The 25,534-nt window shown below is 37.6% G+C and overlaps 2 protein-coding genes across 2 annotated transcripts; one reads left to right on the top strand and one right to left on the bottom strand.

Annotated features, from left to right (window-relative positions):
* The first annotated feature begins 3,156 nt into the window (after positions 1 to 3,156).
* On the top strand, positions 3,157 to 19,677 carry LOC143855099 (GTP-binding protein-like protein). Its single transcript, XM_077365283.1, has 11 exons — positions 3,157 to 3,473; positions 10,889 to 11,077; positions 13,266 to 13,319; positions 14,286 to 14,396; positions 14,654 to 14,716; positions 15,068 to 15,322; positions 16,649 to 16,795; positions 16,883 to 16,910; positions 17,014 to 17,084; positions 19,024 to 19,083; positions 19,176 to 19,677. The coding sequence occupies exons 1-11, from the start codon at positions 3,270 to 3,272 to the stop codon at positions 19,242 to 19,244; spliced, it is 1,251 nt and encodes a 416-aa protein (XP_077221398.1). The 5' UTR covers positions 3,157 to 3,269; the 3' UTR covers positions 19,245 to 19,677.
* A 1,086-nt stretch (positions 19,678 to 20,763) lies between these two features.
* LOC143854900 (uncharacterized) lies at positions 20,764 to 22,910 on the bottom strand. Its single transcript, XM_077365030.1, has 2 exons — positions 22,368 to 22,910; positions 20,764 to 20,958 (listed from the first exon to the last, which is right to left on the bottom strand). The coding sequence occupies exons 1-2, from the start codon at positions 22,908 to 22,910 to the stop codon at positions 20,764 to 20,766; spliced, it is 738 nt and encodes a 245-aa protein (XP_077221145.1).
* Between the last annotated feature and the right edge of the window lie 2,624 nt (positions 22,911 to 25,534).

Genomic DNA, 25,534 nt, shown 5'->3' with positions numbered 1-25,534 from the left:
TGTGATACGGGTGCTTTTGTGTATTTTCTTGCAGTTTTGAAAATTTTGATACCTCCCAAGCGAAAATAATAGTTGATTATGACAAAATCCTAATAATCATTATGTGTAGATGGAGTGGATTGCACTATTAAATATGGGCAAATGTGGCAAAGTAGAAAACATTGGAGATACTTTAATGACTGGTAATTGTTAGCCATTGCTAAGGATAGGGTAGTACCAGTTGCAGTATGTGTGTCTCATTTCCTTTGTTTCGACTAATTCTGATTCTTTCTAATTCTTTCTTGACCTCTTTAGTCTTGATTTCTTCGGTTCTTTACATGGTTTAAAATTTCGGATTTCGGTCGAAATTTAAAACCATGGTTCTATAAATATTCCAGGTGTAAAATTTCAGACCCACTCTAATGCATAAGTTGGGTAGAGATGGTGGGCCCTACCTATCAAACATTAGGGCCCACCCTATGCACGATTTGGGTAGGTGGGCCCTACCTTATCAAAACCAGAGGTGTAAACTGGTATGCCCCACCTATTAAAAGACATTAGAGGTGTAAATCGGTGCCCCCATCCCATCAATAACATTGATATGCAAAATGGTGGGCTCGTCCTGGGCTTGGGTAGAGATGGTGGGCTCTGCCTATGATGGGCATGATAAAAAAAAGGGCGGTGATAAATTCACCCTCCTTTAGGATAAGTCCCCCCCATACTGGTTAAAACGCTAGTACAACCGTACAACCAGTACAATCTCTCTCCCCAACATGAAACATTGGTGGGCCCAACAATTAAATTGTTAAATCTTTGAAGAAGGTAGGCTCCACCCAGACTTATTCTCACAACCAGTACTTTCTCTCCCCTCTCTTTGAACGCGGCCACCATGAATGATTTATATCTTTGAGGGTGGACACCATAAAAAGTGTATTTTCTAAAAACAAAAATCACTTGGCCTCATTTTGTTCGAAGATCTCAACCGTTCATCTGTTCCAACTCAACGTAAATAGCCCTTGCCTCAAAGATCATCACCCTGTGACGATCCTAACTCGTATTAGATAGGACGGTTAGGATCATTGAGATGATTTTTGGGACACAACCTATTTACCAATGGAAATGATTTTTGTGGCACGCTGTATTTATGTAGGGGCCTAAAATCATCTTTGTACGATAATTCTAAGCCTCCGATCTGTGGAGCCTTATCGTAATTAGCTCCGTTTAGTTGTCGGAATTTTTTTGGTTCTTGGGATTTTTGTGGAACAAAAAACTCCGTGGGAAATTGGTGGAAAAAAAAACTCCATGGAAGTATCCCGGTAAAATAAAAATCCCATGTTTGGTTGACCAGACTATGGTTTGTGGCCTTGTATTCTAGTATTTTCAAAAAAGTACCGAGGGTCAGCACTAGAAAGAGGGAAGCACCATGATTATCATAGTGTTAGCAAACTGTGCAATTACTGAAAAGGGTGGGGGTGAGAATATCATTTCTCACTTAAAAACAGTCCTTCCTAATTTAGGTTTTGTTTTTTGGCTCTGGACAAGTGTTGTGTCCTAGGCCATTGATCCATCAAGTCCCCATTAGGGTTCCTAAAAAAAAGGCTATATTGTTGCAGGACATGCTCTTATCAAGATGATTAGGGCTGCTAATATCATAAGAATATGAGGGCCGCTAATATCATAAGAATGTGAGGGCTGCCACTATAAAAAAAAAGAAGTGACGTCTGCTATGAAGAAGATGATGAGGGCTGTCATTACCAAGTGCGAATGGGCTGCCATCATCAAAGGGGGGGAGGGCAGTCATAAATTAGTTTTCTAAAATAGTCCAAGTCTGCACAATTAACATACGCATGTAACAGTCAAATGATTCTATAATCTGCATTGCAAGGATTGGCAATGAAGATTCAAAAAATTAAATACAAGCCAATTACCCTAGACTTCAGTGAAGTGGGTCGAGCCTTGGGAGTTCCAATCTGACCTAAAGTGGACCTGTTAGACTCCATTTCCAAGAAAGGAAAAAGGGGAGTACGAGGTGGGGTAAGAAGCCTGCAAACAAAAGAGAATCCTCTATAAGTCCAGACATGTATAAAAGATAAATAATGCCTTTCTCCAACAGCTTAAGCTTTTGGAGAAGTTGGTAAGTTAACACTCTAGTGTCTAGTATATCTTTTCGCCACATTAAGAGAGCAACAAATGATGTGGCGGATAAGTTAGCAGGAGTGGTGTTCATTTGGAATCTTTTGAGCAATATGACATTCTCCCTCCTTGACTTGTCATTCAGCCTTGCTCGTTTGTATATTGCTTGTATTCTTTCTATCTGCTTCTCGTTTTCTCTAGTAAAACTGTGTGAACGGGACACGGATCCCACAGTAAAACTGTTGGAGCTTGGGAGATCATTGTGTGTGTCGTACGTGGGAAGTTTTCACCATTAACGGAGAGAGTTTGGCCTCAGTATTATATTGATAGACTTTGAAACTCTTAATGCTATGGCCACTTCCACGGCAAGTGTTGGTGTTTCCGCCTACCTATCAAGCTGCATCATGGCTTAAATCAACTACTTGCCCCTTTCACCCACACTACATAAGCTTTATGTGAAACCAACATAAATGCCGCAGTGAGGAACCTAGTAAATTGCCACGAATCTCTTTAAGATTCTCTCTACGTGCTATATTGAATCACCCACATTTTTTAGCAATAATTGCTGATTTATTTCCGGATCCTAACTTTAAAACTATGCTCTCCAGGCCAATGTTAATTGTTGGGGTTCCACGCAAAAGCAATAGTCCGTATCGGACTTGTGAAATAGATGTGGATGGGTTATAAGGGAATGGGCACCCTCCCTCTAACAGCTAGCTTTTAGGGGTGAGTCGGCTTTGTTTGGTTGCTTGAACTGTTGGGAAGAAAGAAAAAAAAAAAAAAAAATCTTCTGCAAGCTTATTTTTGGATCTTTGGAGGTTTTTTTTTTTTTTTTTTTTCCAGGGTAGGGTTTCGTGCGGGGTTATTTTGGTTCCTGGGATTGTTTTGGGCCCGCTATATAACCAGCAACCAAACGTGGGTTTCCTACGGAAATTCCACAAAAGTCCCAAGAACCAAACAAATTCCGGCAACCAAACGGCCCTTTCTTTTTCCTTCCCAATATTTGTCTTGTTAGAGGCTTTTAGAGGCAGTAGCTCTCTCTATTTTTTTGTTTTTTTTGGGTTTTTGAACGGTGAGAGAGCTCTCGCTTAGCACCCAAAAAACAAAAACTAACAGAGCTCTCTCTCTCTCTCTCTCTCTCTATCTACTCCATAGTGATGGCAAAAATAGCCTGCCATCACCTCTTCCCAGCCCTAGGGTTTCCAATTAGGTTTTCTCTCAGCAGAAATCCCTCTCTTGAATGGCGAATACTCGCACAAACCAAGCGATTCTCCTCTAGTTCATCTAAGATCAGCATGAGCTTGAAAGCAGGCATCGTTGGACTCCCCAATGTCGGAAAATCCACCCTCTTCAATGCCGTTGTAAGCCCCTCCCTCTTATTCCAAATGCCAAATCTTTATTCTTTATTGGATGTTATGTTGATATGATTAAAATATTTGTCTAAACCCGACTTTTGTTAGTTTTAAGAAGAAGGAAAGACGCCTTTAAAACAGGCGATTAGCGATTATTGAAAGAGAGAATGGGGCTCAGATTACCCAACATCATCCCTTTGGCTTCTTGTTTACTTGACTTCTTGATGAAGGGTGTTTTCTTGTTGCTTGCAGTTTAGTCTTGTTTTCTACCAAGGGAAATGATTTTGACACTCCCTTGTTTTATTATGGATACTGATAGATAAGAGGTTAGTAGATAAGTTTGGAACATGAAGAACTGACTGCAAGGATAAGCAATTGTTAATACTCCTTTACCCGAGATGCTGTGCAAAGAGACATTAGCCATTCTTCTACTTGTTTATGAAATCGCTCTCTATCATGCTCAATATCCCATTTTAAGAGCTCATAGTCATCTAATTCTTCCCACAAGCCATGAAGAGTGGAGAAGTAAGAAGATAGTGTCTTCTTCTCCTTGTCTAAGATTCCCAATCTCTTGCCGAAGCTGATAAACTCGAGCAATATTTCTTTTTGTGAACATTATCACATTGTTCCTAGACTGCTTTCAAGTTTGAACACTTCAATATTATCATTCCTCCACTTCGTTCATGCTCCTGTTCTCACTCCCTCTCCTAGTTTCCAATGTCAAGCTGTCATTTTTATCGGTGTGAGGTGTTGGGTATACATGTGTGTGGTATAACCCTAGTATATGTTCTAATATAAGCCCAATAAGATAATGGACCGGTGTAGTGGGCCTACATGGGCTAGAGTCCATTAACCGGTCATTAACCCTAGTGTATCTCTATATATATAGGGGCTGGAGGCAACAAACTTGGTATTCCAAACTAGATACCTTGGGTGTAATGCTTCAAGCACTCTTTGCTTGACCTAATTACCTCTAACAATCTTGAAGCATTAGGTTTTCTCTTTTGGGTACGTCCTCAACTCCAGAACAGAAGAAGACGTCTGTTAATCGCTTGCTCGTGGTTTTAATTTCACTCGTTGGAATTAAGATTTAGCCGTGGGTTTGACTCCCTCAAAATTGTTTTTTGGGCGTAGTTATCTTCTCCAGAAAATGGTTTGGCTGTGGGTTTCACTCTTGTGACATCGTGAAAATGGTTTGGCAGTGGGTTTCACTCTTGTGACATCGTTCTTGGGACGATCTCTCTTTTCTCGTTTTCTTTGTAGGGAGAATTACACGGTTGGGTTATTCGTGAAACCCTAGTGGTTTCTTCTTCCACATAAGCAGAAAGGGGCGTGGTGGGAATTAATAAACCCTAGTTGGGTAAAGCCCTCTGGTGCCGTCGGATTTATTCCCTCCCCCACCATACACGGCTCTTACTCTCACGATTTTGGGGGTTTCACTTGGCAGCCATGATCTCTCTGCAACTAGTTTTATAACTTGTGTTTGGCTGGGGCAGAGTTGAACAATTGGGCGTGGATTGCACACCCACAGAGCTCGTTTGGGAGTGGGTTTCACCATCATCACCGGATCTGCAATTTTAACCCACCGGAGTTTGCCGAGTAGTCGAGGGAGCACCCTCCTCTGCAATTTTTGGTTGAACCCATTGGCCAAAACCCCTCTTTCTCTTTATTCTTGCTTACTTGCAAATCAAAGAAGAAACCACCCACCAAATAAGGGATTTCGTTTCTTGGAACCAACCCACCTGTATTGAAGGGATTCAAGGGAAGGCAAAAGATTTCCATCTTCTTGACTTTCTCTATTTCCTACCTTGGTCGTTTGGGGCCAAGATCAAATTGGCGAAATTTTTGGCGGACGAAACCTTTTTTGGGTCATCTTGGTGGCCGAGTTAATTTTTTGTGGCTGAAATTTGGTTAAAAGAACAGTAACCAGTTCTTGTGACCGGTACATCTTGCCGTCGGGTCCTTTTCTAGTCGGTTTTGCCGGTTTTTCGCAGGCGGTTCCCACCGGTTAACGCAACCGGTTCACGCGGTTCGTTGTAGTTTTCGTGATTTGGTACGCGTTTCGGGTCTCGGATTTGGTTCTTGGAGCTCGGCGTAGACTTTGTTTCTTGCGCGGGTTCTTGTAGCCGGTTCTTGAAGTTAGTGTTTGGCTTCGGTTCTTTGTTCATGGTTCACCCCCTGTAAATCCTAATTATCATTGGGTTTGGGTATTCGCCTTGGCTGGTTTGTCCTCGCCTCGGGTATTACCTTGGTGGTTATCTCTTGCTATTGAGTTACATCTTGGATATCTCGGATTCGTGTTTTGGATTTGGTCCGCGATTTTGTTCATGCCTTTGGTTTTCGCAATTCGCAAATCAGGTGCACTCTTTTCAATTTGTGTTTTAATCTAAAAATAAAATGGAAAAGACTACAATTCCCTTTGAGATTGTCAAACTTCAATCGTTTGGAGGTTTGGAATTTTATTCCTAGAAGCGGAAGACTCAATTTGGTCTGAAATACTTGAATGTTTTCTACACCATTTTGAGTACCTTTGCTGATTCGATTGAAGGTGTTGAGGAATCTCATTAGATTCGAGATAAGGATTTCTGCAGAGACTACTTGTTGAACTGTCTTTCAGATCGTCTAGCAGAAACCTATAGCAAGTTTAACACTGCTAAAGAAATTTGGGATAATTTAGCTGCTCAATTCAGAAAGGAGGAATTGTCCAAGACCTACCTTGTGGACAAATTCATGGATTTCAAGTTCAAGGAAGACATGGAAATCACTCCTCAAGTAACTGATCTAGAAGAATTTGAGATCTAAATTAGCTAATGAGAAAATAATAGTGTGTGATCCGTTTCTTGTGGGTGCAATCATATGGAAGTTACCATCTGCATGTCACTCTTTCAAAACAGAGATGTATAGAAAGAAGGTGGAAGTGGGACTGGATGATCTCAAACGATTCATTCGAATCGAAGATGAGAATAGAGCTAGAAATAACTTGGAGATGGTTAGACAACAACAGTCAGCTGCTAACATGGTGATATATCCCAAGAATTTTCCTAAGAAATCCAAGTCACCTAAGAGTGATATTCCCAAGTTGGAAGCCAAAAAAACTGTCTTTAAGAAAAGAAGGGCAAGTGCTACAACTGTAGAAGATATGGTCACTTTGCTGCAGATTCTAGGCAACCTCAGATGGTTAAATCTGACACACCTTATAAAGAAGCTACTATGTTGGTAGATAAGGCTGAGCCTAAAAAATTTCACTGCCATGTTGGAAAAAGGCAAGGCCAGTACTTCTTCAGTTTGGTGGTTAGATAAATGTGCCATCTGTCGTGCTTGCAACTCAAAAAAAAAAATCCACTGGTGTTACCGAAGTAAAGGAGACTGGTACAGTGGCTAGTGGAGCAAACATGAAGGTCACTCACACTGGTACTGCGAACTTGGTTCTTTCTTCAGGTAAATAACTAACTTTATAAGATGTTAAAGTAGTTACTACTATTTTGGTATATGCACTTTATTTATGTGTGGTAGAGTAATTTTGATTGTTAACTCATACTATTTTGGCTATGCATATTTGATAGATGGTATGTATGGTTTGAGTTTATACAATGAGACTGTTAGTAAGGTTAGTTCAATGCTAATTGATCATATGTTGTTATACAACCGATTAGGATATGTGAACTATTAGAAAATGGTCCAACTTACTAACATTCATAATATACCATTAATTATGTCAATTAAGTATTGTCAAGTGTAAGTTTAGGATTGATAAAAGAGGAGGAGGATACACAATGACAGGGTTTAAGGAATTCTGTGCCTCTTAGGGCGTAATCCTTGAAACCACTGCTCCTCACTCGCCTCAATCATGTGGCATAGTTGAATGTAAGAACAGGACGTTAACTTAAGTGTTAAACTCCATGTTTTGTCAGCTAGGATGCCTGGTTGCATCTGGGGAGAAATTGCTTTGGTTGCAAGTCACATCCTGAATAGAGTGCCAAACTCAATAACTCCTCCATTCTTTATGAGTTATGTCTTATGTGATAGAGTACCCAAGGGTTATGGTGAGGACTATGTGACCTACCATATGGAGAATGATCCATCATCATGCTAGGAAGTGATGAGATCTCGGGACTATGTTATGGGCAGAAGCCATTCATGATGGAATGAGCTCTATGTTGGTTATCTAACTTGGTAGCTAGTCGATTTGCCAATGAGGCTAAGACTATGGGCTGTAAGTAAATATTTGTTTGTATGTGATTATACAAAGCTCGTATGGATGTTAAGATCTAACAATCCTTGTATTGGTCTTAATCAAGCACTTAAATTGTGACATCAGAAATTTGACAAAGTAATAAAAAGCTTTGAGTTTTCTGGCCCATTATTCGGATGAAAGCCTTTACTATCGTTCTGTGTCAAATCGAGTCATGATTATTTTCTTATATGTAGATGTTGATTCTTGTTTCCAAACTCTCTTTATGGTGAGTGACGTGAAACTAACCTTGGGTAAAGAATTCAACATAATATACCTGGGTGTTAACACACCATCCTTGGTAAGAAAGTAAGTTTTGAAAGGCAAGGAATCACCCTTAGCCTAGCCCATTTTACTGAAAACTACTTTTCATTTGGGGATGCAGTGAGTGCAAACCGATTGAGACACCAGAAGTTATACCAAGAAGCTGATCTCTAAGACAGAGACAGTGTGTGGATCAGTTAGATTATTCTAAACTGATTGGTAGTCTCATGTATGATTTGTGTTGCACTAGGCCAGACATAGCCTTTATAGTTGGCATGCTGCGTCGTTTTACTAGCCATCTTGGCCATGAGCATAGAGATGCCCTTATGAGGCTGATGAGATACCTTTCGTATACTCAAGAGTATACTCAACACTATGGTAGCCATCCACTTATCGTGGAAGAATATTCTGATGAATCATGAGGATTAGAATTAGGGGACAACAAATCTACTGCTGTTGTGTGGAAGTCGAATTGGAACTTTATGCTCTAGCTTCAGTTGCAAATGAAACCAGAGGAGATGAATATTCTGATTATGGTTATGGACATTCCACTGACCCGGTTAAGGATTAGTTCCTTAAGTGTGTTTTGTGATAATCAAGCTTGTGAAAAACTCACTCTTTAATGGTAAGAGGAGACATCTTGGGCTTAAAAATGCCATGTTGAATTATCTCAAGAGCACGGGATTATCACTTTGATTGATATGAAATCGAAGGATAATTAGGCCGAAGCTCTCACAAAGGGATTGAACAAAGATCGAATATTCAAAACTGTGGGGGAGATGGGGTTAAAGACTATGTAGACATGTCTTAATCTCTACATCATCCATGTTATTTTGAATTTTCGAATCTCCCTTTGGCCCAAAGATAGGCACTTGATATGTTTTCCTTGATGTTTACAGTTGTTGTGTGTCATTCCACATTTGATGACATGCCCTTTTTTTTGGAAAGGTTGTACATTCCATACATAGATGATACAACTCACCTCAAATTTGGTTATCATTTTTTGGGAAAGGTTGGACATTCCATACATAGATGATTCAGCTTAACTCAAATATGGATAAGATGACTGTAACATTCCAAATGGAAACATGAATGGTTCTTTGCAAAAGAAACTATTTTGGTCTTGTTCTTTCTTGAAACTTGACAATGATGAAATGGTTCTTTGACAATGCAAAAGAAGCCATGCTGGTCTTGTTCTTTATTGAACTTGTTCTTTATTGAAACTTGACAATGATGCCTATGGTGAGAATGATACTGATACTTTTTAAGCCATTTATGAAATTGTACTATGTTCTTATGGTAGAACTAGATACTTTCGTGAATTATGGGATTGTACTAAGTTCTTCTTAAGGTAGAACTAGATACTTTCATGTGTGTAATTCATGTTTTACACAAATGATTGGATTTATTCTTATGAAATCCATATTTTGATAATTCACAGGGATTGGCGAAAAAGGAGGAGCTTGTCTTGATTTGGACTTTGATGAGGATGACTTACTTGATGAGTAAATCTTCTAAAGTCATGTGAGACCATGGTTTTAAATTTCGGCCGAAATATTTCAGTTTCGGTGGAAAACGAAACGAAATTCACAGTGAGTCGGAAAGTACCAAACTTTGCCAAAACGTTTCATTAAAACGTTTCGGAAATTTTTACAAGATTTCATCCGAAATTTTGTACCGAAACCGAAACCCAAACCGAGATTTAAAACCTTGTGTGAGACTATGCTTTCATTTCAGTATGTATAGAGTTCACTTGTTTGTAAAACTTTATTTTGGATCTCGATGAGAATCATACCCCATGAATGAATTCCTCTAAGATCAGTGGGGTTCACTTATATGTGAAACTACCTTTGGTTGAGTTTAGATTGTATCTCAAACTCTTGGTTAATTATAAAAGTATTCGTGTTTTTAGTTGGATTACAGATCTTTTATGATATGGTGATGTGGATGATTCAATATTTTGTTTGAACATCACACTATCTATCTATTGGATTGTGCTATATGTAGAACATAATGAGGAGATTGTTGGGTATACATGTGTATGGTATAACCCTAGTATATGTTCTAATATAAGCCCAATAAGATAATGGACCGGTGTAGTGGGCCTACATGGGCCAGAGTCCATTAACCAGTCATTAACCCTAGTGTATCTCTATATATTTAGGGGCTGGAGGCAACAAACTTGGTATTCCAAACTAGATACCTTAGGTGTAATGCTTCAAGCACTCTTTGCTTGACCTAATTACCTCTAACATGAGGTGCAACGATATTGCGGCTGTGTCCAGAAACTACAAACAGTTAGACTGACTTATAATGGTTGTGGGTTATTTATTCATTTAAATTTTATTTATCCGATCTCACTGGCTTTAATGCTTTAGCTAATATTGCATTTTTGCTATTTACAAAGTTGTTCCTCAACACTGTTAGATTCTTCTCTAGTTGACTTGCATAATGAAGAATTGAACTCTTATCAATTAGTAATAAATCTAAAAATCTATCCTTTGTCTATGTTGCCAATATAGTGAATTCATGCATGCTTAAATATTTGTGTTTCATCGTTTAATTGGTTTGCTTTTTGCTTTACTTCTTCAACACAAGTGCTTCCAATTATAATCCTGCTGCTAGGTTTAACCTATGTTATCAATATTTAAAATGGCTAAAGATCAGGTACATGTGGGTGTGGACTTGGACTTGGACTTTATGTTTAAGAGTTGATATATATGACATTTTTAATGGGTATACGACTGTACGGGTAACATAGACTGTATACGTTTCATCAGAAAAAAATAAAAAATTTGGGATTCCATTCCATATTCATTGTTGTTTCCTAGTACTTCCTTGCTAATTAATTTTTGCAAGATTGATGCCTATTTTTTAATTAACAAAGAAACTGATAGTTAGCATTAAGGAGTTTATATTTTAATCGTAGGTTGAGAATGGAAAAGCTCAAGCTGCAAATTTTCCTTTTTGCACCATAGAGCCCAATGTTGGGGTTGTTGCAGTTCCTGATCCACGTCTAAGTGTGCTTTCTGATCTCAGTAAATCTCAACGTGCAGTCCCGGCATCTATTGAATTTGTAGATATTGCTGGGCTTGTAAAAGGAGCCAGCCAGGGAGAGGTTATAACTTTTTCTCATTGATTAGCTTTTATTCAGGTTGATATTGAAATTTTGCTATTACTTTCTGGTTTTTTCTCATTGATTAGCTTTTTATGTAGGTTGATATTGAAGTTTTACTATTACTTTATAGAAAAATGAACCTTTGTCAAGTTAATCTTTGGAAATGTAGATGTATCAATTTCTACTTCAATTTGAAACATATCACTAAATTGAAATGATATTTAGATTGCATATTCAAAATTGTTGATAGGCGTAGTTGTATAGTTTAGGATCACTTTTGTTGCAGATGATCACCATAAATGATTCAACGCCTGAATTCAATACTTCATAATTTGAGTAGACTTGGAAGTTGCATGGATAGGATGCACATGCTTGCTTTATTGTGGTGCGAGGACTGATAACCAGAATATATTTGTTCCTTTAAAGTTTAAACAACTATTATATGCGGGCTTGACATGATGGTTTCAAATGTCGGCTGAAATATGTCAGTTTTGGCCAACATGTGTTGACATTGGTAATGGCCGATGTGAAACTTAGGAGAGGTAAGATCGCTAGGGATGATGGATTTGAGTTGTCCTGTACCTCTGTGTGGTATTGACATAGGGTTGGGGCCCTTGGGGATGAGTTGTCATTATATTGTGCTCCTTTGTATACTTGTATCCCACATACTGTACTTTGTTGTGCTCTTTTATTATATTGTACTTTATGGAATTAATGAATGGAGTGGATTTTCCTCGCATTTTGTGTTTATTTGAAGCATATATATATATGCATTTTGTGTTTATTTGAAGCATATATATATATATATATATATATATATATATATATATATATATGTGGTTTTGTAACATTTTGGTTAGAATGAACTTTATGCTTCCGGGCATGGCACTAATTATTTGGACGGGTTAAACAATTATGGATGCATATCTTGTTCATAGTTTCAAAACTCCCCCGTGTCATTGTGGGCTCCCCGAGTCGACTTCCTTTTACCTTGGCCACATTCTTGTCCAAGTCCATGTTTTGCCCAACAAAGTCAATCAAACCCTCTGACTCTTCCTAGTTATGACCACGTCAACAAAGCACTCAGCTGTGTCAATCAAGCACTCGACCGCATTGTGCCGTGTCGACTAGAATTTGCTTTGGCCACGTTCTGACTCGCCTTCGTGTTTTAAAACACTGATCTTGCTTGTATGATGGTTCTAAGTGTGTACTTGTGCTTATTCTAGCATTTTCCAAAAGTGTCATCTTAAATTTCTATCGTTTGCTTGAACTTGTGTAAAGTTCCATGTTTTCTATAGGATTTCTTTGGATTTCTATGACCGAAGTCGACTTACTTCCACTTCCGTGGGGTCCGAATTCCATACCAAAACTGATTCAACATGATTTGTTGCTTCGTGTAACAGTGTATACACACTCTCAAAACCTAGAAGGGTAGCAGTCAATGTTCTACTTGAAATGTAGCATCCGGACCTTCGATTGGAACGGCAAAGTATTTCCAACTTTCTCCGGTTAGGCATTGTTGATGTTTTTCGATTGGTCTTGAGTGATGCATGAAGCTCTCACTTTTATTCTTTCCTACTCTGTTATTTCTAGTTCTTACTTGGTCTCTTGTCTTTTAGCGCATGCATAAAGTTTCTGTTCTATTTATCCTTTGTCCGTCTGCCACCCTAGTTGAAACTCTGATTACTTCAGTGCGAAATGTTTTCAAATATGTGAGTTCTTAAGAGAACTCGTGCAAAGAAACTCACTAATCTGTTGAAGGATTGTTGTTGCATCCATCCAACATCCCAAACCTTCCAGTGAAAAAAAAAAAATTTTAAAAAGAAAGAAAAGGGAAAAGAAAACAAAAATTACTGCACACCAAGATCGGGTCTTATATTGTGGATGGAAGCAATGTGTGAAATATGGGCAACTTAAGCATGGAACATCACAATTAGTGTACATGAGAGCAGTGAAAGACAAAGCTGTCTTTTAAGCTGTTAGCCCTTTGGTCCATAGATGATACTGGATGTATAGTCAAGCATTAGGAACATTTAGAGACTTCAATCTTGCTATTCAGAGTTGTACCATTATCAAAATCTTTCTTCACTTTATTGTTTGGATAATTGCATCATGCTTTACTTTTGCCCCCTGGGACTTTGGTTCCCAAGTGTTAACTTACTGATGTTTTTTTGTTCTGGTATTATAGGGGTTGGGGAATAAATTCCTTTCTCATATTCGTGAAGTGGATTCCATACTTCAGGTTCGTGTATCTCACTATCTCTTATTGTCTAGGTACCCCAATAACTGCTTAGATTGCTCCTTTGTTTTCTTGAAAACTATATTTTTAGTCTGTCTAAAGCCTCTGTTTTTTATTTTTTTCCATAATATGTGGACTGTCTCAAATGCATGAATTCTGACAATATGCTGAGCTGAATTTTCAACAATATTCATGTATGAACTAAGTGTTGCCTGCAAGAAGATAATATTAAAAGGAGCCATTGGAGTGCACTATTATCTTTAGAAGATTCTTCGTCTTTAATTTAACCATAATAACACTTTCGGGCTATTCTGACGTCTGTAGTATCAGTGGGTGATGGTAAATTTCAGAATGTTCGGATAGAGGCCTCAAAAAACTGCGACTGTATAATTGGTACTACTGGGAAATATGCTCACCACATATTTTCAGCAAGAAATATGTTATCATGGGCAATTCTCATTTGAGTCCTGATCTAGAGTAAGGCTTTTCAATAATAGCAACCTTTCATTTTCCTTCTCCAACATGATACCGGATAATTTTTGACCTTCCATTTTCCTTCTCCAACACCATACTAAGTAACACAATTGTGCAATCTTTCATAAAGCAGGGTAGACATGATTAATTGTTATATCTGACCTTCTATTGAAATGAAAAGTTGCAGATGACTATCAAATTGCTTTTTAAAGAAAAATGTTAATGATATGTCAGTCTTTCTAAAAACATACTTAAGGTAGAATTTTTAGTATCTAACTGACTTATAACTTTATGTGTGAATTAATTTCTCTGTATTAGTTATTTAGTGTTTTTTCTTCTATGGCCTGCAGTTCAATTACCCATTGTGTCCTTCATATATTTCATCACCAAAGTTCAAGTTGTCAAATTCTTGTTTTAGATCTGTAAAAAACTTTTGGTGATTACAACAGCACTCGTATCAATGATATTGCTTGCATGTCATGTTTATTATTTCAGGTTGTGCGCTGCTTTGAGGATAATGACATTGTTCATGTGAATGGGAAAATTGACCCAAAATCAGATATTGATATAATCAACTTAGAGTTGGTATTCTCAGATCTTGACCAGGTATCCTGTTAAAGATTATTCTGTGCAATATAAGTAGCTGTTATTTTGAGCAGCATAGCCAAGTCTTCTACAATTTACCGTACTTGAAAAGTTTCATATAATTGCACTGCCATTATCTTTAATATGTGTGTGTGTGTGCGCGCGCGCGCGCGTGCGTGCGTGTGCGTGTGTGTGTGTGTGTGTGTGTGTGTGTGTGACTGACTTGCTAGGAATGTGGTGAACTAATAGGACTAACTTGTATTTTACAAGAAATGCAGATCGAGAAACGAATGGAGAAACTCAAAAAAGGCAAAGCTAAAGATTCACATTCAAAATTGAAGGTAACATATGTCATTTGCTAGGATCTTTTGGTTGCCTTTTCAGCAAGGTTTGAAATTTCGGTATTGGTTTCGAGTGTGGCCAAAACTTATATTCGGTATAAAAAAAAAAATCATTAATGTGCAGGAATTTAAGCAAATTTTCGAAATTCGGCTGGAATTTTGGGGAAAAAAGTAAATTTCAGGAAAAAATTTTAAAAATTATATATGGCCCAAATTTGGGCCGAAATATGGGCTGACACTGAATTCATGTACTTTCACTGCAGTTGGCACTAAAATTTGTTTTACACGTGTTTATGTTCAAGTTTATTCAGCTGATCCTTAACATTTGATTGCACCTTATGTGAACTTCAGGAGGAAGCAGAAAGGTCTGCACTTGAAAGAATTCAGCAGGCACTTTTGGATGGAAAACCAGCACGATCAGTTCCAATAACGGATTTTGAAAAGGACTCTATTCGACAGCTTTGCTTACTCACAATGAAACCAGTTATATATGTTGCTAATGTCGCAGAATCTGATCTTGCCGAACCTAGTAATAATCATCATGTCAGAGAAGTGATAAATCTTGCATCGGAGTTGCAATCTGGGCTAGTGTCGGTCTCAGCACAGGTATGACTTGATAAATTTAAACAGGATATTGGGGTCAAGGATTTACATTTCAGTTTCAGTGTCGTTTTCGGCCACCACCACAATCGCAATGTTTCGGTTTCGGAGGAAATTTCGGCCGAAATCATGTAAAATTCAGATATTTTTAAAAATTTCGGAAATTTCGGCCGAAATTTAAAACCATGATTGGAATGTCAAGAATGTATACCCACTTTTAGAAATATGTATTATAGGGAAGTTTAATTGTACTGTTGGATGAGTCTAACTCTCAAGCTTAGGAGTTACAGATCTATGAGTCTTTGTAGAAAGGGTTGCTTTGGTGTCCAGATTATGATTATACACTTATTGGTATAGTTTTATTTTGAAAACTGGAGTTTGAAGTTGATCCCCGACATCTTTTGTATTGTTTAGATTTGCATAGATAGCAAATGTGTGTTTGGTGGCACAAAAGCTTGGCAGCCGTCCGAATTTGGCTTGGAGTTGGAATGCCGTTCCACGTTTGGTTGCCAAAATAGCATTGGACTCCCCTTTGACTCCCTTGGATGTCTTCCATGCAATAATTGCATGACGTCCCCTCCAGGGGCGGAGCTACATGTAGCATAAGGGTGGCAGCTGCCCCTGTTGAGTTGGGCCAAACTCCTTAAAAATTTGAACCCCCTTTAAAATTTGAAGCCTGCCCCCCTTATGTATAAATCTTGGCTCCGCCACTGGTCCCCTCCTCAGGATTTTTAAACCAAATTCTTCCAAAAGCAAGGATATTTACTTGAATTTTCTAGGGAATGATGCTCACTCCCCCCCCCCATATTGGTAATGACACCCCCTACTTATTTTCCTACTCTACGAGTATATGCCGCACAACCAAACACTACTAACACTATTCTCTGAGGTAATTCCAGACAAATCAAATGCTTGTCTACTCCCTTTTGACTTCTTATTCCACAACTGTCACGAGCCACCCCCAAGCAACTAAACATAAACAAATACGTTCTTTTTTTAATGGGAACCAAATACATTCTTGCATATGCCAATGTGTACACTGCATAAGGCTTGCAGGTACATGCACATCCTTAAAGATTCTGCAACCTTAGCTGCAGAAAATACATGCTTATGTATCTTTCTTTGCTATGGAGTTTTTATGTTCTTAAATCTCTGATAGTACTGATTTCCATGTGCCTCTCTCTATCAGGGAGTCCTTTCCATGTTTTCTTCTACGAAAACTTCGTACCTATCCTTGATTTTTCTTGTCATGATTATTTGTCTAGTATTTAGTGGTGCATTTGTGAACGTGTAAACTTTTTTTTACGGAAATGTGCTTACACTTCATAACAGGTTGAGTCTGAGCTTACTGAACTTTCACCCGAAGAAAGGAACGAGTACTTAAAATCCCTTGGTGTTAATGAAAGTGGTCTTGGAAACCTTATACGAGCAACGTATCAGCTTTTGGGGTTGCGTACTTACTTTACCTCAGGAGAGAAGGTGATGTGCCTGGACTTTCATCTATCTGATAAACTATTCTTGAATTGTTTCAAATAGCTAAATAACTTGTTTCCATGTTTTTTACAGGAGACAAAAGCATGGACTGTACTTTCAGGTTGACTTTGCTTTACTAATTTATCAAATTATACTCAAGAATAATTGTTTTTTGCACATAGAAAGTTTCTTAATAAGATCTCTACTTGGTTCATGTCATTTAGGAATGACAGCACCACAGGCAGCTGGAGTTATTCATTCTGACTTTGAGAAAGGCTTCATTCGAGCTGAGACTGTAAGAATCATCCACGTGAAGCTGCTTTCCATTTGAAAATCTTCCAAGTTCTATTGATTTTATATGTGAATTGCAAATCCACGTGGACACTTTGGAAATATGAACATCTGTAAACAATGCAAATAGGTCTTGATCAACAATTTGAAATTATGGTTTTTGATGACTAATTTAAGAATATAAGTGGAAGCATTAGAAATGGGGATTCATTTCTCCATGCCCTCTGCTCAATATTCGCATGACTTCCTTCGTTGTTTTGCACTGTTTTTTAAGGCTGGGCCAGTAATAGTTGGCCACCCTGTTAAAACACCTTTGGGAAAAAATATAGCAAAAAAGAAAAGAGAGAAAAAAGGAGAACCAATGTTGTTCCTTCGGCTCAAACTAGCAGCCCTGGGATTGCATCTTGCTTCCCCTAGGGGCACGCGTGCACACGCACACACACACACACACTCTCTCTCTCTCTCTCTCCTCTCTCTCTCTCTCTCTCTCTCTCTCTCTCTCTCTCTCTCTCTCTCTCTCATTACAGACTTTGTGTTTCATTCATATTAGGAAGTCTGAATAAGGGATTTTCCTACCAAAGAGGGTGGAGAAAAAGAATGTACCACCTATTATTGTTCACCATAACAGTAGTTCTTCTAGGAGTCCAAGCCCAACGGGAGACCGTACCATCATCATAGATCACTTGGGTATAGTAGGGCATTTTAGGCCTTCTTTTCAAAAGGAAAACGGAACTGAACACCCAACATGGGAAGCCACAGCAACAACCACAGCAGTGTCTGAAAATACGTGTTATGGAGGCCAGATCGTTAGCTAAGCGGTCTGTAATTTCTTTTTTTAACCCAGGAGCAGATCCAGCCGACCCCAACTAGTTTGGGACAAAGGCTTTGTTGTGTTGAGTTGTTGAGTTAACCCAGGTGCAGATCCGAGATACCTAAACTGAGGTGCGCGATATACAGTCAAAACTCCTTCAGAAATCACAGATCTTTTAAGTACGAGGAAGGAAAAATAGAGAACAAAAGAGAGGGCATGGAGAAAGCACAGATCTGTTAACCAGGTACTCGGACGCACAGTGCTGAGTTTATTAGGATTTGGTTTGGCCCTGTTTTAGCCCGCATCCGCATTTTGAAATACTGACTTTGACACAATTAAATGAAAGAAACAATATTTAGATGAATGAGTTATCATTTCTATGCAGTGAAAATATCTTTTGTCGTCTGTAATTTAGGTATGGACATGCGTAAGTGTGAAGACAGATGTGATGAGCCAGACCGGCCCCAAAAAACCTATATACTGACCCATTTGATTGTTATATATATCATAATTTGAAGATGGGTAAGGATCTGGTGTGGAACTCCTAAACAGAAGAGTTAATTTAGATGTTTCTTATCATCATTAGATAATGATCCATTTCAAAAATCATTAGATAATGATAAAAAGTGCACCAGTTAATACCCACTTCTTACAAAGGTTTGATTTCGATCCAATGGTGATGAAAAAAAACCCCTCATTGACCTTGCAATGCAATAGCTTCACTCTAGATCATTGCCCTTGAAAGATACATTGTTATATAAATTTTAGCATGCATAAATTCAAGATGTATAAAACATATCTATATAACTAGAAAACAGTAAAATGATACGATGTTTATATAAATATTGCAGGAAAACATAAGTAGAAGGTGTTTTTAAAGATGTTCTCTAATAGCAGATTCGATGAATATTTGATTTTCATGGTAATTTCAAAAAAATGGAGGTGTCCTATAGATTGTCATACTTCCAAAAGCTAAAAGCACTAAATCTTTTTGAAAGATCGGATCATATTAAAGTTTTATTATTAAGTATATTATATATTATGCTTAGGATTTCTTGTCTTCAGTCCATTGTTAATTAGCAACTTAACCCAAATTTTCTGACTGGTGCTTCTGTGTGTATGGATGTAATAGGTTTCTTATGATGATTTTGTTGCGGCTGGTTCACTGGCTGCTGCAAGGGAGAAAGGAGTTGTAAGTTTTCATTCTGCTTTTACCATAGATTCGTAAGCGAGTGCAAAACGTGCCCAGAGGGGAATTGACATGGGCTTCTTTTGTTAATGTAGTTGAGGTCCGAGGGCAAAGATTACATTGTACGGGAAGGAGATGTAATGCTTTTCCGGTTCAATGTCTGATTGGCGCCACAAACAAATGGTATTTGAACCACCATTTGAGTTTACTTGTGTGGATCTCAACTTACCCAGGGCTTTCTTTTGAGAAGAGTGAGCACGCCTAAGCAGCAAAGGCTGTGGTGGACTGTAGTCTGGTAAGATTTTACTTAGTCATGTATCAAAAGAGGAAAAATCTCATTTGATAATAGAATCATTAGCTTTTATTTATTTTTTCATGTATCTATTTTGTTGCATCAAATGGAAGAGAAAACATAGAGGAGCTTGAGCTCAAACATAAATAGAAGAAAGAAAGAAAGAAATGGTTAAACATAAAAAGGTTTTGTCAAGCTTTCTCTCTTATCATTTGCATTATTGATTGTAGCTTAATTTTGGTAACTAAGCATGGATCTTGTTCAAGAGATTATATTTATAACATGTTTACTGTAGTTTTTCATTTTTTGTTAATCTCACAATGGGATTGACGTTATGATATCTCCAAAAGCTTCACTCCTTTTTTTCTCCTCTTTTCATGTTCTCTCTTCTACCTCTTCCAAAAATTACATGATATCAGTGCCAGGTTAAACCCTAATTACATGATAATCGCAATCTTGACCTCCAAAGCAATGTGGTACCACGACTTGGAAATGTCCTTGAAAATCCTGTTGTTCTGCTTCTTCCATAGGTACCAAATAATCGCATACGGTATAGCCGCCCACATGAGATACCGCTAACATGCACCGGAGGCGTATCAATGCTCTCACATTGATGATGATTTTGTAGCAACACGTGGCATCATAATAGAGTCGCCATGTGGATTTTTAGTTTCTTCAGTTACTTAGGATTCATACTACGTGTCATTAAAAGTATTTAATGATGTGATTACCGCATAATAAGGGTTTTGTTAACTAATTCTCTACCCGCGAAATCAAATTGATAGGATAATGATTAGGCAAAATGACAAGTAGGTTTCCTATAAAATGGTAAAAAAAAAAAAAAAAAAAAAAATTAAATCAATTCTTTTACTTATTTAGAATGAATACATATATTTAATTTAATACGGATTAATTAAGTTTAAAGTTGAGGTAATTTTTGTGTTTTACATCTTAGGGCATTTTGGTAATTTGCAGGTAAGATCAAGTCGGAGACTAATTTTGCAAAAACCCCTAAAATAATTTAAGACATTAGAAATTTATAATTTCTAACTGTTGTTAAAGCTTACAACAAGGGAAATGTTATTAGCACGACCATATTTTGATATTTGCACAAACCCTGTTGTCTTTTCTTCATTAATTGCACCCTTACTTTCTTAGTCTAAGACACAACAACTGTAGCTGTGGCGTGGGCAGTGTGTGTATATAGATACATAATGCACAAAGTATCAACCATTATAAAGCTTACTTGTGCATCTTGCATCCCCTTCTTCCCCTTCTCGATAGCAACCGTGATGAAAATAGTCGGATATCGGGCAACCTGACCCAACCCGAAAAAAATCAACCCAACCAGCCGTAAAATCTATCTTGTGGGTCCATCATTCATCCTCGGATCACCCCAGTGAGTGGAGGAAGGAATTAAGGATTTTGGAGATTGATGGGTTTGATTGGAGCTCTTGATCTTTTGCCAATGTCTCAACAGCTTCTTTTGGAACCATGCATTTCTCTTCTTCATATAGCTTCTCTTGGATTCTTGGAGATGTTACAAGACCATGGAGTTTTTCTACATAGGCCCCATCCTTACTTTCCTGCATGCATACCCCACAATCCATGTTAGTGACACAGAAGTAAGAAAATCAATAAAAATTAAAAGAAACAAAACAATTAGACTATATTCATGTGGGACCCACGCCGATCAATCTAGACAGTTCGTGGTGTTCTTTTCTTTGGATTGATGGGGCGGGACCCAAAATTATTGTCGGTTGGAAAATGCGGGCCATCCAATCAAATCTTGAAATGGTCCACATTCAAATGTTAAAAAAACCATTTGATCCAATGGTCAGGATCATTTGATCAGTTCATTTTTTAGCCATTTCCCCCTCTAAACGGTGTTGCATTATAATATGAAGTGGATACCGGTCGTGCCATTAGACATTCAGACTATTGTTATAACTTTACAAAGTGGATAGCAATAATAGCAGAAACTGAAATACCAAAAGGAGGAAGGGAAATGATATCTGCGCCCAGGTGTTTCTATAAACAAGCGCTCCACTTGTTTGTCGGGTAGTATTTGAAGGGTTTAAAGAGCTTTTTGAGAACCATAATATCCTCTGAAATCCCTTTAAATACTACACGACAAACAAAGTGGAGCGCTTGTTTATCGAAACACCTCGGCGCAGATATCATTTCCCAAAGGGGAATAATATTTCCACCCCCTTTGTTATTCCTAACAGATGGCTACAACTTTTGTTTGATTTTTTTTTATTCACTAAATTAAGGTTAGTTCCAGGTAAAAACATACAAATGGGAGTGGAAGTATCGTTTCCCAATCTTTAACTAGTCGGTTGGAAACATGGATTTTATAATCCAGGATTGTAAAATCCTGAATTTCACAAGCTATAAAACGGATTTTTATAAGCTTGAACCTGGATTTTATAAGCTAAAACCTGGATCGTATGAAAACTGAAAAACCCACAGGGGGGATGACATTTCCACCCCTGTCATTTCCGTCAAAATGGCTACATGCCTACATCTTTTTGTTTGTTTTCTTTTTTTACTAAATTAAGGTCAATTCCAGGAAAAGACCTACAAAAACAGGTGGAAATATCATTTCCCAATCTTTAACTAGCCGTTCGGATACATGGATTTTATAATCCAAGATTGTACAATGTAAAATCCTGGATTTTTATAAGCTAAAACCTGGATTTTTCAATCCTGAAAATTTTGCAATCAAGCTTTTAGCTTATAAAATCTAAGTTTTAGCTTATAAAAATCCTTCCATCCAAATTATCAGAACTTAACCTTCACAATATATAACCAAAGCAAATAGATCAAATTCCCAATAAAAATACACATCTGTCTAATAGATACTACAAAAAGACAAAAGAACAAAAATTATTATTTGGGTTTGAAGCAAGGTTGGGGAATCGAAACGGGATCGAAGGCTCCCAGGTAAGAATCCTGCTTCCTTGATTTGAAGCTTAATATATAATTTTACCTGAATGGAGCTCATGAATTGAAGAATTCCAACTTGGGCCTGCAAGTACTTCACATACTTGAATGCAACCTGAAACATCTCAGCAGTGTTCATCTTATTCCCCGCAGGAATGAGCTTCCCAAGCTCTTGAGTCTTCACACTGATCTTCTTCCTCCTCTGTCGATCCGCAACACTTTGCGCTGATAAACACACTCCATTAGTCTTCTTCGAGCTCTGAAACTCCGCCGGAGAGAAAAACTCCTGCGAGATTTCCCGGCAAGAAGTCCCGACAGACCCATCAAAGGAATTGTACATAAAATGTTGCGATTTGAATGAATCATAGAATTTCGCCCTTTTTGGATACTGATAGAACTCGAATTCGTCTAGGGAGATTTGAGGGTACGAGTCAAAATAGTGTGGAAGTAATTGGGTGTTTTCTTGTGTATAGATAAAATCTTCTGGGTGGTAAAAAGAGTTGATTAAAGTGTTTTGGGCACTTAAATTGTCATAGAAAGAGAGGAATTCATTTGGAAAATCTGTCTGTTCTTGCTGAAAAGTACACATTTCTGGATTTTGATGCTGAAATGTGTCCCAATTTGAGCAGTAACTTAAGGCCATTGAGTTCAGAATCTGAAAGGAAAAGAATACAAATATTAATAGAAATGCAAACACCAAGTATAGATGTTATAGCTTCTACAGGGAAGAAAAAATGTAATTTAATCATGGGTTTTCTTTCTTTCTTTCTTTTTCCTCTGTTACTGGTCTTAATATTTTACATTGTGGTAAGAAAATTGATTCCATTACAACCATTCAATAATTTTTTTGCATGAAAGTTTAATAGAAAGCTCATATTTCCACACCCTTTTGTTTGTATTTTCCTAAAAATGGCTTAATTTCACCTACTCTTGTATGTCTGTTAGCTATTTTTAAGAAAAGACAAAGTAACGGGAGTGGAAATATCATTTAGCAAAATAAACAATTAGAGTAAAACTCTTCAGAAAAGAAGTAAAAGTTTTCAAATGTACCTCTACCAGTTCTCTAGGCTTTGGGAAGAAAAAGGATCCATTACTGTTACACGCTGGACAGTTGAAAAAATGATGAGAAAATGTCGAGTTTTGAAAAAACACGAAGAAATGCTATTTTATTAAAAAATGACTTTTTAAGACGAAAATACCCTTAACTTTACTTTATCTTTCTCTTCTTTGTTTTTACACTTTATCTTTACGGCGATAGAAGCCTTCTTCTCCGGCGAAACATCTTCATTTCTCCGGCATATGCTCATTTGTCTTGAGAGATTAGAAGGAATTCTCTAGAGACGCCCCTTTCTCATTTTCTTTTTCTTCCTCCAAATATCCAAAATCTCATTATCTTTGTAAGTATTTCCCCTTTTCTAGTGGCTGTAGCCAAAATCAGTTGCCCAAAGAGCTTTCACTAGGCAAAAGGGTAGTGGAAGCCAAAATGGTACTCGAAGCAAAATGTAAATTAGGCAAAAATGATAGTCGAAACCCAAAAAATGCTAGTTGAAGCCAAAAAAATGTTACTCCAAGCCAAAAATGATAGTCGAATCCAAAAAATGATAGTCGAAGCAAAAAAATAATGATAGTCGAAGCCAACAAATATTTCTCGAAGCTAAAATATATTAGTTAAAGACGAAAAAAGTTCCAAATGTTACTGGAATTTAAAAGTTTTAGTCGCAGCCAAAAACATGTTAGTTGAAGCAAAAAAACCAGTTATTCGAAGCCTAAAAAAATTTAGTCGAAGCGAAAAACACAACGGCGAATGTTACAGGAAACACATTTTTCACTTCGACCAAGTAATTTTTGGCTTTGACCAAGAGAGATAACGGTCCATTTGATAGGCCCCACCATTATCATGATTTGAACCGTCCATATGATGGGTCTTGCTCTTGCTTTTCTATGACATAAAAATCGTTCCAATCATGCATTCCAAAGGTCCAAGATTTTGTATTTTTCTGTTGAAATGTGAACCGTTGAGATGATTTTAATGCTATAAAAGATTTAAAATCCAAACCTACCAAATGGACGATTCAGATCGATCGAAGGTGAGAGGAGAGAATTGGATTATGCAAGGTAATCAACCCTTATCATGTGATAATGACGTCATCTTATATACACGTAAGATGAAGGATTATAGAAGTCAGTGGTTTAGATTTTTGTTGGAGGAACCCTTGATTATGAATCAAGGGCCTAGATTATCGAATCGAGTTTGTCTCAAAGGATTTTGGAAATCAATGGATCCGATCTGTTTGGAAAAACCTTATAAACTATTCATAATAATTCATTGTGTCCAATCCTTAGTGGGACATTCTGTTTGGGTAAAGGGATATTATAATCCGGGACTATAAAATCTTGGATTTTACAAGCTAAAATTCAGATTTTATAAGCTAAAATATGGATTGTACAGTTTAAGGATGGGCTATAAAATCCATAGTAACCCCAATTAGGTGGATCTGATTTTACAATCCGTGACCAAATAGCTCATTTCAAACCATAGGGGGTGTTTTGATCTAAGGCCCTGATTGGATTGCAGGAATTTTTTTAATTTCCACTCTTTAGAAGAAAGTGAAAAAATAGCTTGGAAGGTTTTTAGAGGAAGGTGGTGATTCAAGTTACTTTCTTTCCATGTGGAACCCATTTTTCCAACCCAACCCGAGTTCCAACCCAACAGGGTTCAACCCGACTCAACCTGAGGAACAATTTCCTCAACCTGACCCGATTCCCATATTGAATCATCTTTAGATCATCTAAATATGTTGGCCCCACTTCTACTTCTGCTGCTAATATTTTCTCATAAAATATGGATGTATGTCTTGTAATTCATCTAATTAAGATTATGAAAAACAATTGTGAGAGCCAAACCGATTATTGGACTCAGATTTAAACATAATTTTGAGTCCAATAATTGGTTTGGCACCCACATTTGTTGTCATAATCTTAAACGATCAGGGGCATAGACCGGTGATGACCTAGTTTCTAGTTAAGACCAAGGTTATAAATTTCGACTGAAATCCAAAATTTCGGTCGATACCATAATCGAAATTGGTTAAACCCGAAATGTTACTTTATTTCAACCGAAATTTCGGTCTAAAAAACTATTTTTATTAATTATTTAATATTCCCCGAAATTTCAGGCGGGTTACAATATTACTGTTTTGATTTCATGGGATT

This window comes from Tasmannia lanceolata, unplaced genomic scaffold, assembly GCF_043159265.1.
Source record: "Tasmannia lanceolata isolate RefF3 unplaced genomic scaffold, GAP_Taslan_0.1 ptg000020l, whole genome shotgun sequence".
NCBI lineage: Eukaryota > Viridiplantae > Streptophyta > Magnoliopsida > Canellales > Winteraceae > Tasmannia > Tasmannia lanceolata.
This window is presented reverse-complemented; position numbering and strand designations above follow the sequence as displayed.

Excerpts from the sequence above, each read along its gene's own strand:
- LOC143855099 (XM_077365283.1), top strand. The coding sequence starts at position 3,270 with ATGGCAAAAATAGCCTGCCATCACCTCTTCCCAGCCCTAGGGTTTCCA. Across the intron at positions 11,078-13,265 it reads AAGGAGCCAGCCAGGGAGAG|GGGTTGGGGAATAAATTCCT; the intron begins GTTATAACTTTT and ends CTGGTATTATAG. Across the intron at positions 14,717-15,067 it reads ATTCACATTCAAAATTGAAG|GAGGAAGCAGAAAGGTCTGC; the intron begins GTAACATATGTC and ends TGTGAACTTCAG.
- LOC143854900 (XM_077365030.1), bottom strand. The coding sequence starts at position 22,910 with ATGTGTACTTTTCAGCAAGAACAGACAGATTTTCCAAATGAATTCCTC. Across the intron at positions 20,959-22,367 it reads AATTCATGAGCTCCATTCAG|GAAAGTAAGGATGGGGCCTA; the intron begins GTAAAATTATAT and ends GTATGCATGCAG.